At 39.6% G+C, this 20294-nt stretch overlaps 1 protein-coding gene across 1 annotated transcript in view; it reads right to left on the reverse strand.

The window, feature by feature from the left end:
* Positions 1-6340: 6340 nt before the first annotated feature.
* LOC113888446 (multidrug resistance-associated protein 4-like) overlaps positions 6341-20294 on the reverse strand; it is a 392537-nt gene continuing 378583 nt past the window's right edge. Inside the window, 1 exon segment of the mRNA XM_027535574.1 lies at positions 6341-8131. Coding sequence (XP_027391375.1) covers positions 8111-8131 — 21 coding nt within the window. The 3' untranslated portion in view covers positions 6341-8110.

Consider the following 20294-nt stretch of genomic DNA (forward strand, 5'->3'; position numbering starts at 1 on the left):
GGGAACAAATGCAACCCTGTCACCATAAAAAAGGGAACAGTCACCCTTGCAACAGTGACCAACCAGAACAGCTGGGGCTTCCAACTGTGACGCAAGCCCACTGCCTCCCAGACCAGGATGATCCTGGGGCACCAAGTTAACCTTGAACACCCATTCATGCCAAGGGAGGGGTCTATGCACCAGGCGGCATGTGGAGATGTTTTCACATGGATGCATGTGGCCTCATAGAAGAAGGCGCAGACGGACCACTGAGAGAGCCGCTGGGCTGCATACACCAGGCCGCCTGATCCAGGAAACAATTTGAGGCCAGGGTGATGGGTCCACTGGAGCACCCCTGGGTTTGTGCTTTCCTGGGCCCCTTCATGACCCTCAGAATCTGGAAAACTCCAGACAGTGGTGGCTCAGAGGCAGAGCAGTTAGGGTGAAGGCCCGGGAGCACCAGACATGTCCACAGGCAGCAGGAGAAGTCCTGCTCCTCCCCAGGCCCTGAGGACCCCACACTCAGCAGGAAGCAGCTCCAGGAGCTGAGCCTACACCCTCAGCACCCTCAGGATGAGGAGCAGGACGGGGACAGGGGAGGGGTGTGTCACCCACAAAGCCCATCAACAGTTCCCGGGGAGGAAACATCGAATCTGCTCATAAAGTCTAAGCTTTTTTTTCCTTTGTGTTGGGTTGAGTTTCATTTGCTCACAGTGTTTGTTGTGCAGAGGTCTAGTATTCAGCCCTTCAGACCAGAGTCCCTGGTGCAAAATGGCCACACTTCAGTTCAAAGGGCTGTGTGCAGAGACATGGCACCCAGCACTATGATCTAGAGCTACAGCAGCACAGCTAAGCCTTCCCATGAGAATCTCCCCCATCCCAGATGACAGCCCTGCTGTCATATAAATCATATAAATTTATATTTATATCATATAAATCATATAAAACAGCCCTGCTGGTGTGGGGGAGAGCATGTGCTCTAGACCACAAGCTTCTACCTCTCATGTTTTAATGGGAATAAAGCTCTCCTCTCATTCTGAATCAAATTTCTCCTTCTATAGGTGCAAGGGATACCTGGCAGAAGGACCCTTGCTGGAGTCTGACTCGGGAGTCTAGGTAACAGAACAGGAAGAAATCAAAGCCTCTTCTGCCCAATAATGGAGTATGATCCTCCTAGAAACCTAGATAAGGGAGAAGCACTGGACTAGCCTAGGAAACTAATGATCTGCATCACTACTTTGAAAAGTGATGTTTAGCCTAGGAAATTCATTGTCCTTCCCACCCCTCACCCAACCCAGGTGAGGTTTGTAGGCTGCCTTGTTCTATCAGGTCAAAGACTTAACCTCTCAGAGTGGGATTCTTGAAGGAAATCCATTGTCTGGGAGACCCAGGCTCACACTAGAGCCAGAAGCCAACGATACTGAGCATTTTCTCCTTTAGTCACACCCACCCTTCTGACTAAAGCCCCAAGTGAGTGAGTGAAGTCACTCAGTCTTGTCCAACTCTTTGCAACCCCATGGACTGTAGCCCACCAGGCTCCTCCATCCATGGGATTCTCCAGGCAAGAATACTGGAGTGGGTTGCCATTTCCTTCTCCAGGGGATCTTCCCAACCCAGGGATCGAACCCAGGTCTCCTGCATTGAAGGCAGACGCTTTAACCTCTGAGCCACCAGGGAAGCAAGAAACACCCCTATAAATCAAGTGAGTGATTTATTTATCTTCTTATTCTATATTTGAGTATAGCCAATCAACAATGTTGTGATAGTTGAGGTGCATGGCAAAGGAATATAGCCATACATATACAGGTATCCATTCACCCCCAAATTCCTCTCCCATCCAGGCTGCCTGGAGCAGAGTTCCCTGTGCTATACCATAGGTCCTTGTTCAACAGAATGATTTAGACTTGAGACTTGGAGACTGGTTTTAAGCATGGATATGTATTTAAGGAGCTGCAGGGACAGGAAGCAGGCTTTCTCAACCTCAGGCCTACTGACATCTAGGACTAGATAATTCTTTGTTGGTGGGGTGATCTGTACAATTATTAACATGTTGTACATCTTGGTTCATTAAGCTGGGGTGCTTCCAGCATTTAACACGACTCCTAAATACGTACAATTTCACCCATAGATACTCCAGTACACACCTCTGAGAGATAAAGAATTGAGAAAGATAAACACAGTCCATTTCCGTTTAATAATCACCTTAACATTAATATATATATATGTGTGTGTGTGTGTGTGTCTATATGTGTGTGTGTGTGTATATGTATATATATATATATATATATATATATATATATGTGCTCACGTTCAGTACTACGTCTCAAGAGCATCTTGAGAAACTTTGTCAGATGACTGCTAAAATTTTAATATTAGGATTTCACTAGATTTTTCTTCTGTTCCCTCAGTCGTTATAAGTATATGCATTTAATTTGGCATTACATTTCTTTACTTAACAATCCAAGACGTTGTCCCAGTGACCACTGCTCCCTTTTCTAAATCATTATAAACCATCAGTTTAATACTGCACTTTGGAATTTTACATGGAAGCAGTTTCTGGAATGATTCATTTCTTCCCTTTGAAATATTTGGATAAAAAGATTCAATCTTATCTTGATACCACTCCTTCTCTTTCATTATTATTGTATAATAACCTAATGAGATAATTTTCCACCCAAGAACTGGAGTCAGAAATTAAAAATTATTCTGAGGAGAGGTAGGAATTTACCAAAGGCCTGGAGTGGTGGGAGGCGCTGCCACATAGAGGTCACAGCTGACAAAGATAACTTTTCCTCCCTGTCACAGTTGTTAAGGGACATGGTTTTGGTGAAAATGCTGTGATGTTTGCCTTGGCTGCTTTTTACATGTCCACACCCTAGTTTAAAAGCCGAGAGAAGAAACCGATCAACACCTCAGACCCTCTTGCCTTTTCTACCCTCACCCTCCCGCTTTGTCCTTCTGAGTGAAGCCACTCAAATATCAAGAGATAAGCTTTTAAACAGCTGGGAAGTTAGCTGGAGAAGATTTCAGTTCTGAGACAGAACTCTGGGGAGTCCTGAATAGAGGTGAGGGGAAGTCCAAGGGCTTCTCTTGGCCTCAGACCTTATTAACAGGAAGTTTGTACCTTTCCACCACCCTCTTCAATTTCACCCACCACCCACCCCCTGCCTCTGGAACCACCAATCTGTTCTTTGTATCTATGAATTCGGTTTTGCTGAGGTTTTTCGTTTGTTTGTTTTCAATAAAATGTTTTAATCTTTAGACTTGGGTACCACAACCACAGTGTGGAGCCTGACTGCACACGGTGCTTGGAACCCAGGGCTCCCTGGACATTGAGTTTCTCCTCCCGACCTTCCTAAGACCTTCATGTATGTTAACAACACCATAGAGGTTCTCACCACATTTGTTCATTTACTCATTGGGGAGCTTTCTGCGTGTATAGGTCTGTGTCCACACCGTGGGCAGTGTAGTGAGGAACAAGTGAGATGAGAGCCAGGATAGGAAAGAGCTGGAGACCAGCCGCCCTGCCCTTTTCTGCAGGAAAGGCAGAAAAGGAGCCTAAACAGCCCTAGAACAATCACAAATGCTCCTGCGCAAACGATGAGCCTCTCCTGTAGACCCTGCACCTGGGACCCCCACCAGCAGGGGGCAGCACCTGGGAGCGTCGTAGTGATGCTGGACTTCCGCCCACATGGACCTCCTGAGTCTGAATCTGCAGGTTAACAGTGTCCACAGGTGACCTGCGGAGAAAGCAATGGCAAGCCACTCCAGTACTCTTGCCTAGAAAATTCCTGGACGGAGGAGCCTGGTAGGCTGCAGTCCATGGGGTCGCTAAGAGTCAGAGACGACTGAGCGACTTCACTTTCACTTTTCACTTTCATGCATTGGAGAAGGAAATGGCAACCCACTCCAGTGTTCTTGCCTGGAGAATCCCAGGGACGGGGAAGCCTGGTGGGCTGCTGTCTATGGGGTCGCACAGAGTCGGACACGACTGAAGCGATTTAACAGCAGCAGGTGACCTGTGCTGCTGCTGCTGCTGCTGCTGCTAAGTCGCTTCAGTCGTGTCCGACTCTGTGCGACCCCGTAGACGGTAGCCCACCAGGCTCCCCCATCCCTGGGATTCTCCAGGCAAGAACACTGGAGTGGGTTGCCATTTCCTTCTCCAGAGGTGACCTGTAGGCACGGTCAAATATGGAAAGTGCTGACCCCAGCTACAGATAGACCTATGGACAGATGGAAAAGAAGAATACGTAATTAGTTAGGAGGGCTTCTTGGAGGAAGCCTCTAACAATGCAAGAAGCTGAAACTTATGAAGAAATAAGATCTTTTGCTTCCAAGAGTGGTTCTCACTTGGCTGCAGGGTGGAATCACCTGTGGGGTCTTAAAAAATATTGACTTCTGCCTTCCCTTCCCCAAGATTCTGATTTAACTGAGATAAGCAACCATGCTCATAATTATCTACCTCAATAGGTGGAAGCTAAGATATAAAATCTGTTTCATTAAGTCTTTTTTTTTTTTGGTCAAGTCTGAAAAATTTAATTTTAAAAATGTTTTTCATGTAGCATCTTCCAAAATTAAATATGATTAGTTTTGGGATCAAGCAGTGTTTTGGAATACCTGAAGCTTCTACCTATTGGGGTAGATAATTCTGAGTTGGTTTATGAGTATGGTTGCTGACTGAAAGAGTGATTTTAGTTAGAACTGTCCAATGTAAGCTTTCTGTAAAACATTCTATGTGTATCAAAGTCTTCATCTTGGTTCTTCCAGAGCTTGAACTCCTCCCTCTGTGCTTGTGTCATTTTAACTACATGTGAAGGAAGAACAGTTTAGGCCATTGGATGAGGACCTTCTCAAATACACCTTCTACAGTCTCCAACCTACCTTTGTTGTTGTTGCTGTTGTTCAGTTGCTCAGTTGTGTCCCACTCTTTGTGACACCATGGACTGAAGAACTACAGGCTTCCCTGTTCTTCACCATTTCCTGGAGTTTGCTCAAAGTCATGTCCACTGAGTCGGTGATGCCATCCAACCATCTCCTCCTCTGTCATCCTCTCCTCCTCCTGCCTTCAATCTTTCCCAGCATAAGAGTCTTTTCTAAAGAGTCAGCTCTTCGTGACAGGGGGCCAACCTACCTTTATCCATGCCTATCCTACTTTCCTCTCCTGGTGTTTAAGAATCACCAAGGTCAATGATTCCACCCTGGGTCTTTGGGTGGAAAGACACTCAAAGTCCATCCATCATCCCAACCAAAGCAATGGTTCAAGGGCAGGAATTATATTCATTTTCCAGATGAAGAAGCTAAGATTCAGAGGTTGAGACACAAAGGCGAGTAACTAAGGGGACCGTAGCCCATTTTGTCAAGGACGATACCAGTGTATTGTTCTGGCATCTTGCTGGTTATTGCTTTCCTTTCACTCTCAAGTATCCCACTCTGGACACTCTTTGGGCACTCACATTTTTAGCATGTGGCACAGAAAGAACTGGCATGCAGATCAGTTTGACTGACTCCAAAAACTGGGTTTTGTGTTATCCTATGCTACCTCTTAACATTTCAGAATTATAATATTTAGAAAGAAGGTTTCTTCTTTGTCATCATTCATTCAGAAAACATTTACTGAGCATCTCTATGTGACAGACACTGTGCTGGAGGATGTAACTAAAAAGCGAATAGGATCCACTTGCAAGTCGTGAGAAGCTCATGATTTACTAAGAAAACAGACCACCTATGAAAGGGTGTTAGAGAAATATGAGTTACCTAGCATGAGGACTGATCTTTCCAGAGAAATAACAACTGGTTTGATCCTAGAGAATGAAGTATCTCCCCTACATGGGGCTCCTGCTCTTTTTCACACCACAGGGCACTGAGGAGAATCACCAAGTCATCATTCTGACTTACACATCAGTCAGCAAGAGTTTCACCCACAGTACATCCTCATCACCTACCTCTGGACCTGTGACACAGGCCGTGAAGACCTGGAGATGTGCTGTTCTGACCTCCCTTCAAGGACTCTCCCCCTAGTTGCTGGAAGTGCTGCCAGTGAGCAATCTTCAGCCTCCACAGCTTCTGGGGGGCAGCCTGTGTGAAATGACCCATCCAGGTGGAGGCATAAAGGCCTGGCCAGTGGACATGTCAGGACAGCCCTGAAGGGCCATCTTCAATCCAGAGCCCTGAAGGGTCAGCTAAGGTCATCTGGCCCATGATCCAGCTTGGTTTTTTCCCTCTGCTCTATCCAGTTTCTTCACTCTTAATTCCATGAGTGCTAATTCCAACAACACCCCTAATAAACATCCCAACACTAAACTCCATCTGAGTCTATATCCCAAAGAACCAATCTGTAACATACATCAAAAACATTCCAGAATTTGAGAAGGATTTTTATTTGAAAATTTCTGGTTATACACATAACATCTTAAAATCCCATGAATAGAAAACAAAAATGGTGGAAACAAGGACTTTGTGTGTCAATATTTTAAACCTTTCATTTAAAATCCTCACTCTAATGTTCTCTGACCAAAATGAAGTTAAGTTATATATTAATATCAAAAGAAAACTATTACATCAAATCATAAGAAACTGCTATTTTTATGAGCTAATAAAGGTTGACTGTTAGCAATTTACATAGCTAATATAAAAGAAAAATAGCTATTAGTATCTGGAGTTTAGAGAACATTACACTGATGAATAACTCATGAGTGAAATATATAATAATAAATCAAATTAATAATTTGAAAATACATAATACTGTGATTATTGAACAGTGCTCACTACCAAAACTTGTAGGCTACAGCTAAAGTGGGCCTTTAGGTGGAATAAAAAGGTAGGTTTTATGTACTTGCATAGGGGAAAAAAAAGTTTAAAAATTAATATGTTTCCAATTGAAGAATTTGGAGAAAAAAACTCAAATGAAGAAAAGTTGAAGGAATGGAAGAATATGATGAGCTAGATAACATAAAATCAGAAAGAATCAATCAAGCACAGAATTTGATTCTTTGAAAATTAATAGGAAAAAATCAAGCAAGATTATTCAAGAAAAAAAACAAGGCTCAAAGAAAATTAAAAAGCAAAATAGAACCCAATTATAGCTACTTAGATATTAAACATATAAGATTTTATGAATAATTTTAAGTCAATCAAGCTGAAAACTCACATGAAATAGATTAATTCACAAAGAATGAAACTTACCAAAAATGACTGTAGAAATAATAGTGGTCTAATACTGAGTGGTCTAAAATAATCACTAAAAATAAACTAGATGGTGATGGTCTCATGACACTGTGAATGTGGCTAATGCAGTGAATTGTATGTTAAAATGGTATCATCGAAATTTTATGTTATAAATTTAAAAAGTGTAAAATATAGAATACAATACAATTCTCCATCTAGAAGACAGTGATCACCTAGAAGGGCTCCTATTTTGAGAAAGCGTATTTTCTCTTCCTTTTGTTTTAGAATATATAATCAAATATTACCTTTTAAATCAAGTGTCTTTTAAATTTGGGCAGAGGATACCTCTCTTTCCTATCTCACATAAACTAAAGTATATTTTTTTTTGTTTTTTCTTTTTTATATCTCTATTTTAATCAGAGATATTTATATGCAATAATGGATCGTAGCACTGTTAAAGAAAGTGGTAAAACAAATGGTGACTTCACATGGTCTTCAAGTAAATAGAACCCCTAATAAAATTGGAAAGTAATATATAATTTTAGGAACAGTAAAAGACATCTGTGACAACTTTCTTTATACCTCATAAAATGAGTTTTGGTTCTGGAGTCTCTCAAGGCACTAAACCTGGTAGACAGCTTTCACTGGTGGACTTCACTCTGATTTGGATAAGAAAAAATAGTATAATATATAAATAAAAATAATAAATCATTTTGTTAGAGCTTGAAACCATTGGGCAAAATTGGAGAAAAGAAGTCCAAATAAACTAACATCCATGTGTAAATATTTGGGACTAGTTTAAAAAAAGTATAATATAGTTTTTGCAGTGCAAAAACTATTGGAAAAACACCTTTGGAATAGACTTGACATCATGGTAGAATCACAGTGCTGACTCAACAATCATTAAGGCTGAGGGCTGTCCATTGGAAGCATTCATAACCACATGGCCACTGTGAGTAACGTCTGGTTATTTCTTTTTGGTGTGTGCCTGAAGGGGAAAAAGAACAACAACAAAAAAAAATGTTTAAAGCATTTTAAAGTCTTCCTTTCTAAGGCAACACACTTGGAATACATGTGGAAGATGTCCACATCTTCATATTAAACAATCACATAGCTACTGGAGGCACAATTTTAAAAAACCAGGGATGTGCTTATTCTATGGAGGAAGTAGTCCCATTAGACTTCTCAGTGGGGCTGGGCTTAATGCCAAATAACCTGTAGATTCACTAGAGTTCTGATCATTCTAATTCACAGATATGCTTTGTTACTACAGTATATTAAAAAACAAAATCACTTTACTGACTCAAAACCTGGAGATAAATTAAAAACAGAGTGACAAAGACGCTAGGAAATCCAGCGTCTGCACAAGAGTTTCTCATTTTCACACATAAAATGAGCTCAATAAATCTGGATGTTAATATCCAGTTTTAATCCCTGTATTTTATAAATTCTGATTGATAAACATTGAAATGCTGGATATATACATATATGAAATATGCTGCTGCTGCTAAGTTGCTTCAGTTGTGTCCAACTTTGTGCGACCCCATAGATGGCAGCCCACCAGGCTCCCCCATCCCTGGGATTCCCCAGGCAAGAACACTGGAGTGAGTTGCCATTTCCTTCTCCAGTGCATTAAAGTGAAAAGTGACTGAGTAATACTCCATTGTGTATATGTACCACGGCTTTCTTATCTATTCATCTGCTGATGGACATCTAGGTTGCTTCCATGTCCTGGCTATTATAAACAGTGCTGCAATGAACATTGGGGTACATGTGTCTCTTTCAAGCGAAGTCGCTCAGTCATGTCCAACTCAGCGACCCCATGGACTGCAGCCTACCAGGCTCCTCTGTCCATGAGATTTTCCAGGCAAGAGTACTGGAGTTGGGTCGCCATTGCCTTCTCTGATATATGAAATATATTGATATATATATGAAATATATTGACACACACATATATATATATGAAATATATTTCATATACATATATGAAATATCCTGGCATTTAATTTGTGTGGCAAAAGCTATTAGAGGTCCTATAGAAATGTGATCTGTGAATAATTGGTCCCAGGAATGAAAAAAGAATCTAATGCTTTAACAATGACTCAACCAAGCAACTTCTCTAAAATGTAAGATGATACCCAAAATAGGACAGTTCTTTGCCAGCTTGATTTTTTGAATTCTACCAATTTCTAGCTGAACTGGAAGAGACAGGCTTTCTGATGAATGTATAATCAGAACACAAAGAAATGAAATGCTGTCAAGTTTCACTGTTTCACAACCATCACTTTTGAGTAGATGTATCCTATCTCAGTTTCTTGACAGATGCACATAACAAAATGAAATAATGTCAAGACTTGTGAGCTCTTATCTGTAAAAGTGTCTGGGTGAAGAAAAGACTTTAAAAGTAATTTTTTCCCCAAAGAAGAATGTGAAAACTTCTGTCTTTAAAGCAGAAAATGTGCCATCTATGTGAGACTCATTCTTGTCATATGATTTCAGATCTATTTTACAAAAGATGACTCCAAGTTCATTTGTGGATGTTGTTAACAAAGTTATCATGAGAGATAATGGACTTCATACATGAATACCAAAGTTCTGAGACCCCTACCTTCATATTAGGTGTACTTTCTTTTCCTCTTCTTGCTTGCATACTTGCTACCCTCAAAACAGCACTACATATGAAATTATATATTAAAAGACCAGTATATATAGACCACTATATATTAAGTGGTCTATATATTAAAAGACCACTTAAGGAGAAAAATAAAATTCTCCAAAAGTACTTGGATTCCACTGGGTGAAATCTGAGACTATTTTGATTCAAAATGCAAGGATTTAAAAGTCAGGCTTTTGGGGGCTAATTGCATATCATCTCCCTCCTCCATTTTTTTAAGCTACCCATTCTTGTATGGTTATATATTTATGTACTCTCTTTGTGAAACTAAAAACAGCCAAAAAACACATGAAAAAAAAAAAAAAACCCACACATGGAAATAGAATTCATTTTCTCCCGGTTGACAGTCCTCCAAAAATTAGCTGGCTCCTTTCCCTATAGCCCTTCTCAACATAATTTTTTATTTTTAAAAATGTTATTAGCAGCAACTTTTAACCAAAATGATCTTCACTTCATGGTCTAAAATACTTGAAACTAAATAATGAAAACAAGCTTCCTGTGTATAAAATTCTTTTTTTTTTTTTTTTAATTTTAAAATATTTATTTATTTATTTATTTTAGAGGTTTCAAATACAGTTTATTTTATTTTATTTATTTTTTTATTCTTCCAATTTTATTTTATTTTTAAACTTTACATAATTGTATTAGTTTTGCCAAATATCAAAATGAATCCGCCACAGGTATACATGTGTTCCCCATCCCGAACCCTCCTCCCTCCTCCCTCCCCATACCATCCCTCGTTCCTGTGTATAAAATTCTTGATTTGACCTTCCTCTCTCCCATCTGTTGTCCTGGTGTAGACCACACTCTGGCTGACAGCAGGAGTGAGAGAAGGCATCTTTTCCAAGAGCAGGTTACGAAGGGCATTGAGGTGACTGAACACTTGTTAGCAGAGACCTCATGGTCTCTACTGAGCCTGAGGTGGAGAAGCCCAGTCTCACCTCTCTCTCCTTGGACCACTGCTGACCCTAGAAAGATCACTTAAGCTCACTCTGCACCAGCTGCCTCATTGGTGAAACAAGACAGTGACCTACCTCATAGGAACTAAGAGATGGCTACAAACTGCAGGTTGAAAACAGGCTGAGCTAAGCATTGGGTGTGATTACAATGCTGCTCAGAGATGTGGCCCCTTAGTCTACAGAAAGTAGCAATATCACATGATTTATGGGATGAAAGCAAAACATCTGGAAAGCTCTTTTGTTAATCATTTGATCTTATCTTTACAGAAGCCCAGAGTAGAAGTTAAGACACAATTAATTCACTTAATATGATAAAAGATTACTAAAACTTTCTAACCTGGGACTTTAAGAAGTCATTTAGGTTCTCCTACCTCAGTTTCTCCATCTAAAGGATAATATTGCCAGCTCAGCATGGTTGTGAAGATTAAAAAAGATGATGTCAAAAAAGTTCAAATTCAAGGCAAGCAGAACAAAGGATCCAATATTGGGTTTCTTGAGTCATTTTCGGTTCTTCTCTTGGGTTTGACTCATTATAGTTCCTCCAGTATAGGTTGAAATTTAGTATTTATACTCCAGCTTGTAAACAAAGCTACTATCATGGAATTAGATATCACTAAAAGCAGTAGAGCAATAAAAGCTTTCCTGCATGGATAAAGGAATCAATATATTGAATATACTGAATCAATGGTTCAATATATAGAGAATTATGGCTCAAGACTCTGCCCATTCGTTCTTACTGAGCTACATGGCCCTAGTTCAATCTCAATAACCCTCAAACTCCTCTCCTTTTAATTAATTGGCTAAATAATTATTTCGCTGAAGTATATAGCTTATTTACAGTGTTTTAGTTTCTAGCGTACAGCAAAGTGATTCACTTATACACACACATTCTTTTTCAGATTCTTTTCTATTGTAGGTTATTACAACATATTGAATATAGTTCCTGATGTTATACAGTAGGTCATTGTCTATTTTATATGTGAATGTATGTATCTGATAATCTTAAGCTTCTAATTTATCCCTCCCTCTCCTTTCCCTTTTATTAACCTTAAGTTTGTTTTCTATTTCTGTGAGTTTTATAAATAAGTTCATTTGTTTTTTTTAATTAATTACACATATAAGTGCTATATGATTTTTGTCTTTCTCTGCTTCACACAGTATGATAATCTCTAGATCCATCCATGTTACTGCAAATGGCATTATTTCATTCTCTTTCATGGCTGAATAATATTCCATTGTATGTGTATATACAGTATATGCATGTAGACACATGTATGTATCACAAACCTAGATGAATAAATAAAGAAGATGTATGTATATGTATATACACATACTGTATCTTCTTTACCCATTCATCTGCCAGCAGGCATTTAGGTTGCTTTCACATCTTATCTGTTCTTAGTACTGCTGCTATGAACACAAGGATGCATGTATCTTTTTGAATTATAGTTTTGTCTGGGGATATTCCCAGGAGTGGGATTGCTGGATAATATGGCAACTCTATTTTTAGTTTTTTGAGGAATTTCCAGACTGTTCTGCAATCTGGAATTTCCATACTGTTCTGCAATTCCATACTGTGACTGCACCAATTTGTAATCACATCAACAATATAAGGAGGTACCTTTTTTTCCATACCCTCTTCATCATTTATTATTTGTAGACTTCTAAATGATGTCCATTCTGACCAGTGTGAGGTGATACCTCATTATAGTTTTGAATTCGATTTCCTTAATCATTAATGACGTTGAGCATCTTTTCATGTGGCTATTGGCCATCTGTACGTTTTCTTTGAAGAAATATGTTTAGTTCTTATGCCCATTTTTCTATTGAGTTGTATGCTTTTTTTGTTTATGAGTTGTAAGAACTTTTCATATATTTTGGAAATTAAGCTGTTGTCAGTCTCATAGTTTACAACTATTTTCTCCCACTCCATAGGTTGTCTTTTCACTCTGTTTATGGTTTCCTTTACTCTACAAAAGCTTTTAAGTTGCTTAGGTCCCATTTTTTTACTTTTGCTTTTGCTTCCATTACTCTAGGTTAAATTTCTCATCTTTAAAGCAAGTCTAACTTTGTGTACAGTCTTCCCAGGTAGTGCTAATGTTAAAGAATCTGCCTGCCAATGCAGGAGCCTCAGGAGATGTGGGTTCAATCCTTGAGTCTGGAAAATTCCCCTGTAGAAGGAAATGGCAATCCACTCCAGTAGTCTTGCCTGGAAAATCCCATAGACAGAGGAGCCTGGCAGATTATAGTCCATGGCATCACAAAGAATTGGACACAACTGAAGCAACTTAATACGCATGCAACTTTGTGTACATACTGGCAGGTATATTATCAAAGTTAAAGAGTACTAGAGAGTTAAGATTTCTGCTTTTTGATTAATTGAATAGTGAATTTTCCCTCCCCTTATCCTCTCAGAAATCACCAAAAACAGCAAGGATATTGGTAGATAAAAAATAAGGGTAATCCTTGAAGAAATCAGGAGTCATTTGAAACTTCAAAAGACAAAAGGATCTCAACAGGCTGCCTTAGACAACAGGATACAATCAGCTGTGGCAAGACAAACAGAGGCTACCTAAGGGAAACAGATCTCAGCTATCATGAGTGAGCAGTTCTCCAACTAACTGGTGAATTCTAAGGTATTTCAATGAGGTATCATAAAAAACCACTATGTTTGTGTGAAGCATATACACTGTCAAGGACCTTGGAGAAGAGAAATTCTGAAATGCAAGCATCATTGTAACCACCCATCTCTGCAGGCTAGGGAATATTCATTCTCAGTTTTTCCCTAGCTTGCTTATCCTGTCTCTCTCTCTCTCTTTTGGTTATAAGAAGCTTCTGTACTAAATAGATAGAATCCCCTGTAGCTTGAAGTGATGCCCTGCAAATATTAATACATGACCTAGAAAAAATCACTTAATCCAAAGGAAAGCAAAAGGAATAACAATAATAATAAAGTAGTGTAAGATCTATAAAATACACAGATAATGTGCTCCCTGGACCAGCTCTCTGACCTTCAGTGAACCCTTGACCCAGTCACCTCATCCATTATGTGGAATTAAAAATAAAAGACTATCATGAGAATAAAGTGAAATCATACATGTAAGAACTATGTAAAATAAATTATAAAGAACTACACAAATAGTCGGACATGACTGACTGAACAACAACAACACACGAATGTAGTTTGTGTATATTTCCTGGAGAAGGAAATGGCAACCCACTCCAGTATTCTTGCCTGGAGAACCCCATGAACAGTATGAAAAGGCAAAAAGTATGACACCAGAAGATAAGCCCCTCAGGTTGGAAGCTGTCCAATAAGCTACTGGGGAGTAGGGGAAGACAATTGCTAATAGCTCCAGAATGAATGAAGTGCTGGGCCAAAGTGGAAACGATGCTCAGTAGTGGATGCATCTGCCGGGGAAAGTGAAGTTTGATGCTATAAAGAACAATATTGCATAGGAACCTGGCATGTTAGGCCCATAAATCAAGGTAAATTCAAAGTGGTCAAACAGGAGATGGCAAGAGTGAATATCAACATTTTAGAAGTCAGTGAACTAAACTGGAAAGGAACAGGTGAATCTAACTCAGATGACCATTATATCTACAACTGTGGACAAGAATCCCTTAAAAGAAATGTAGTAGCCCTCGTGGTCAACAAAAGAGTCCAAAAGGTAGTACGTGGGTGCAATCTCAAAAATAGCAATGATCTTGATTCATTTCCAAAGCAAATCATTCAACATGTAATCCAAGTCTATGACCCAACAACTGATGCCAAAGAAGCTGAAGCTGACTGGTTCTATGAAGACCTACAAGACCTAGAACTAACATTTTAAAAAAAAAAGATATCCTTTTCATCATAGGTGACTGGAATGCAAAGATAGGAACTCAAGAGATACCTCAAGTAATAGGCAAGTTTGGCCTTGGAGTACAAAATGAAGCAAGACAAAGGCTAACAAAGTTTTGCCAAGAGAACATATTGGTCATAGCAAACACCCTTTTCCAATAGCCCAGCAGCTGACTGTGCACATGGACATCACCAGCTGGTCAAAATTGAAATCAGATGATTATATTCTTTGCAGCCAAAGATGGAGAAACTCTACACGGTCAGCAAAACAAGAACTGGAGCTGACTGTGATTCAGGTCATCAGCTGCTTATTGCAAAATTCAAACTTAAATAGAAGGAAGTAGAGAAAATCACTAAGCTATTCAGATCAGATCAGATCAGTCGCTCAGTCATGTCCGACTCTGTGACCCCATGAATCACAGCACGCCAGGCCTCCCTGTCCATCACCAACTCTTGGAGTTCACTCAGACTCATGTCCATCGAGTCAGTGATGCCATCCATCCTCTGTCATCCCCTTCTCCTCCTGCCCCCAATACCTCCCAGCATCAGAGTCTTTTCCAATGAGTCAACTCTTCGCATGAGGTGGCCAAAGTACTGGAGTTTCAGCTTTAGCATCATTCCTTCCAAAGAAACCCCAGGGCTGATCTCCTTCAGAATGGACTGGTTGGGTCTCCTTGCAGTTCAAGGGACTCTTAAGAGTCTTCTCCAACACCACAGTTCAAAAGCATCAATTCTTCGGCGCTCATCCTTCTTCACAGTCCAAATCTCACATCCATGCATGACCACAGGAAAAACCTTAGCCTTGACTAGATGAACCTTTGTTGGCAAAGTAATGTCTCTGCTTTTGAATATGCTATCTAGGTTGGTCTTAACTTTCCTTCAAAGGAGTAAGCTTCTTTTAATTTCATGGCTGCAGTCACCATCTGTAGTGATTTTGGAGCCCAGAAAAATAAAGTCTGACACTGTTTCAACTGTTTCCCCATCTATTTCCCATGAAGTGGTGGGACCAGAGGCCATGATCTTCGCTTTCTGAATGTTGAGCTTTAAGCCAACTTTTTCACTCTCCACTTTCACTTTCATCAAGAGGCTTTTGAGTTCCTCTTCACTTTCTGCCATAAGGGTGGTGTCATCTGCATATCTGAGGTTATTGATATTTCTCCCGCCAATCTTGATTCCAGCTTGTGTTTCTTCCAGTCCAGCGTTTCTCATGATGTACTCTGCATAGAAGTTAAATAAAGAGGGTGACAATATACAGCCTTGATGAACTCCTTTTCCTATTTGGAACCAGTCTGTTGTTCCATGTCCAGTTCTAACTGTTGCTTTCTGACCTGCATATAAATTTCTCAAGAGGCAGATCGGGTGTTCTGGTATTTCCATCTCTTTCAGAATTTTCCATGGTTTATTGTGATCCACACAGTCAAAGGCTTTGGCATAGTCAATAAAGCAGAAATAGATGTTTTCCTGGAACTCTCTTGGTTTTTCCATGATCCAGCAGATGTTGGCAATTTGATCTCTGGTTCCTCTGCCTTTTCTAAAATCAACTTGAACATCAAGAAGTTCACGGTTCACATATTGCTGAAGCCTGGCTTGGAGAATTTTGAGCATTACTTTACTAGCATGTGAGATGAGTGCAATTGTGTGGTAGTTTGAGCATTCTTTGGCATTGCCTTTCTTTGGGGTTGGAATGAAAACTGACCTTTTCCAGTCCTGTGGCCACTGCTGACTTTTCCAAATTGCTGGTATATTGATTGCAGCACTTTCACAGCATCATCTTTCAGGATTTGGGGTAGCTCAACTGGAATTCCATCACCTCCACTAGCTTTATTCGTAGTGATGCTTTCTAAGGCCCACTTGCCTTCACATTCCAGGATGTCTGGCTCTAGGTCAGTGATCACACCATCGTGATTATCTGGGTCATGAAGATCTTTTTATGCAGTTCTTCTGTGTATTCTTGACACCTCTTCTTAATATCTTCTGCTTCTGTTAGGTCCATACCATTTCTGTCCTTTATCGAGCCCATCTTTGCATGAAATATTCCCTTGGTATCTCTAATTTTCTTGAAGAGACCCTAGTCTTGCCCATTCTGTTGTTTTCCTCTATTTCTTTGCATTGATTGCTGAAGAAGGCTTTCTTATCTCTTCTTGCTATTCTTTGGAACTCTGCATTCAGATGCGTATATCTTTCCTTTTCTCCTTTGCTTTTGGTTTCTCTTCTTTTCACAGCTATTTGTAAGGCCTCCCCAGAAAGCCATTTTGCTTTTTTGCATTTCTTCTCAGCTATTACCTAAATCAAATCTCTTATAATTATACGGTGGAGGTGATGAATAGATTCAAAGGATAAGATCTGGTAGACAGAGCATCTGAAGAACTTTGAACAGAGTTCTGTAACAGTGTATGGGAGGGAGTGACCAAAACCATCCCAAAGAATAAGAAATGCAAGAAGGCAACGTGGTTGTCTGAGGAGGCTTCACAGATAGCCAAGGAAAGAAGAAAAGCACAAGGCAAAGGAGAAAGGGAAAGATATACACAACTGAATGCAGAGTTTCCACAGGATAACAAGGAGAGAAAAGAACATCTTCTTAAATGAACAATGCAAAGAAAGGGAGGAAAAGAATAGAATGGGAAAGACTAGAGATCTCTTTCAAGAAAATTGGAGCTATCAAGCAAACATTTCATGCAAGGATGGGCATGATAAAGGACAGAAAACTCAAGGACTTAACAGAAGCAGAAGAGATTAAGAAGTGGCAAGAATACACAGAACTATACAAGAAAGGTCTTAACATTACAGATAATCACAATGGTTTGGTCACTCACCTAGAACTGGATATCCTGGAGTGTGAAGTCGGTGGGTTTTAGGAAGCATTACTATGATCAAAACCAGTGAAGGTGATGGGATTCCAGCTGAGCTATTTAAAATCTTAAAAGATACTTGTGCTCAAGTAATGCCCTCAATAGGGCAAATTTGGAAACCAGCAGCTGCCACAAGACTGGGAAAGGTCAATTTTCATTCTAATCCCAAAGAAGATCAATGCCAAAGAATGTTCAAATTACTGCACAGTTGCACTCATTTCCCATGCTAGCAAGGTTATGTTCAAAATCCTTTAAGCTAGGCTTCTGTAGTACATAAACGAAGAACTTACAGACATACAAGATGGGTTTAGAAAAGGTAGAGGAACCAGAGATCAAATTGCCAACATTTGTTGGATCATGGAGAAAGCAAGGGAGTTCCAGTAAAACATCTACTTCTGCTTCATTGACTACACTAAAGCCTTTGACTGTGTGGATCACAACAAACTGTAGAAAATTCTTTAAGAGATGGAAGTACCAGTCCACTTAACCTGCCTCCTGAGAAACCTGTATGCAGGTCCAGAAGAAACAGTTAGAACCAGACATGGAAAAATGGACTGGGTCAAAACTGGGAAAGGAGTACATCAAGGCTGTATATTGTCACTCTGTTTATTTAACTTAAATGCAGGGTAGATCATGTGAAATGCCAGGTTGGGTGAGTCACAAGTTGGAATCACGAATGCTGGGAGAAATAACAACAACCTCAGATAGGCAGATGATACTATTCTAATGGCAGTAAGTGGAGACAAGCTAAAAGAACCTCTTGATGAGGGTGAAAAAGGAGAGTGAAAAGCTGGCTTGCCACTCAACATTAAAAACAGTAAGATAATCACATCCTATCCCATCACTTCATTGCAAATAGACAGGGTAACAGTGGAAGCAGTGACAGATTTTCTTGGGTTCCAAAATCACTGTGGACAATGACTACAGTCAAGAAATTAAAAGATGCTTGCTCCTTGGAAGGAAAGCTATGAAATATGAGAGTTGGAGGGGAGAAAGGGTGGAATATTGTTCATTGGATCTAGAAAGACCTACTGGGAAAAAGTGTAGGTCACCTCTGTTTTCTAATTTGTGAAGAAAAATCCTACATGATACTAATATCATTTTCTCCATAAGTCTTTGTTGTTTAGTATTACATCCAGTTAGAGAGTTGGTCTGTTTGCTCTACCAAAACCTCTATTAGCACTCTAGAGATCTCCTTTCCTGTGATGATACCATCTGCTTGCTAAGTCTTTGTTTTATTACTTTCTGTGTGTGAAATGCCTCTACAGTTGCATTTCTACTCTTTAATGTTGTATGCAGTGACTTGTTCCTCAAATGTGCTGCTCTGATTTTAAATTTGTGTCCCACCAGTAAAGTTCAGATTCAACCCCCAAAACAAACAAAAATAATTAGTTCCAGTTACCCCCTTATGCTTCCTGTATCTTCTGGAAGATGGAAGTTGTCACCAGAATAAGTCATGAATTCACAATACCTTAATTCTATAGTCTGGATGGTGTCTAAAGGTATACAAAGCATTTTCTCAGAGATGAGGTGTGTGAGAGCACTAAGCACTGTATATGATGTGAGAAAGGTGCTCAAAGAGTAGCATTCAGGTCACGTAGAATCTTTCTAGCAAAGGTGAGGTGATAGTAATCAACTGTACAAATGTGATAACTGAGGTCTCATTGTACAAATGTGATAACTGAGGTGACAGCTTAAAAACATAAAAATAAATAGAAAATAGCCTATATTCCCTCTGTCAATGTTTCTTCTTATTCTTTCTCCTTAGAAGAAGATCTGTACTTTCCACTGTTCAGAGGGTAGGAAATTGTCCATGATCACAGAGCTGTTGGAAGAGTTGACAAATTTGGCTTCTTCAAGCCTAGATTGGGGACAACAAAGATTGTGTTCTGAGCTTTTCAGAAGTACTTACATTTTATGCAAATGTAGGGAAACTGCACTTGGAGCCCTATATTTTTTATGCCTGAAATTCACAGAGCACTTTCATCCACTATAGTGTCTCCCATTTAGAGCTTCCCTCCTAAGATATGACAAGCATTTGTGAGTCCCTGTAAACCTAGTCAAAAAACAGCCAGAAATCCCACAAACCCTTTTGTTATTTTGACCTTAGGCATTTCACATCAGAGGGATATATCCCCAACTATGTGTCAAAATCCTCAATTTAAAAATGTGTTTTCATTACATATAATCAAACATTGAGTAGTGAGAAATAGATTACTGAATTCTAGATGGGTCCCAATAACATAAGATATTGGCTTCAACACCTGTATTTAAGATGAGGAAGTGCCTTAAGAGGAAGGTGGCCCTATATACATAACCATATACCTTGCCACTCATTATTAAAACACTAAGATCATGGCATCCTGTCCCATCACTTCATTGCAAATAGGAAGAGTAAAAGTGGAAGCAGTGACAGACTTTGTTTTCTTAGGCTCCAAAATCACTGTGGACAGTGAGTACACCCAGGAAATTAAAGATGCTTGCTCCTTGGAAGGAAAGATATGACAAACCTAGACAGCATATGGAAAAGCAGAGACATCACTTTGCCCACAAAAGTCACATATATAGTGGCTCTAACACATAATTAATGTTATGCTAGTTTGTAGCAGACACAGAATTAGAAATCTGTTCTTTCAGTGTTTCAAATCAACTGTAATATTTGTATAAAAAGAGGCATAGGTCATAGAATTAAAAAGCTTGTTGATTCCTGGCCTAACAATCTTGCAACTGATTTAACAATATTTATTGGTAAGCTACATTTGTGTGTTGTTGTTGTTCAGTTGCTAGTTTATGTCTGACTCTTTGTGACCACATGGACTATAGCA

The sequence above is a fragment of the Bos indicus x Bos taurus genome, unplaced genomic scaffold (assembly GCF_003369695.1).
Source record: "Bos indicus x Bos taurus breed Angus x Brahman F1 hybrid unplaced genomic scaffold, Bos_hybrid_MaternalHap_v2.0 SuperScaffold_100136, whole genome shotgun sequence".
Lineage (NCBI taxonomy): Eukaryota > Metazoa > Chordata > Mammalia > Artiodactyla > Bovidae > Bos > Bos indicus x Bos taurus.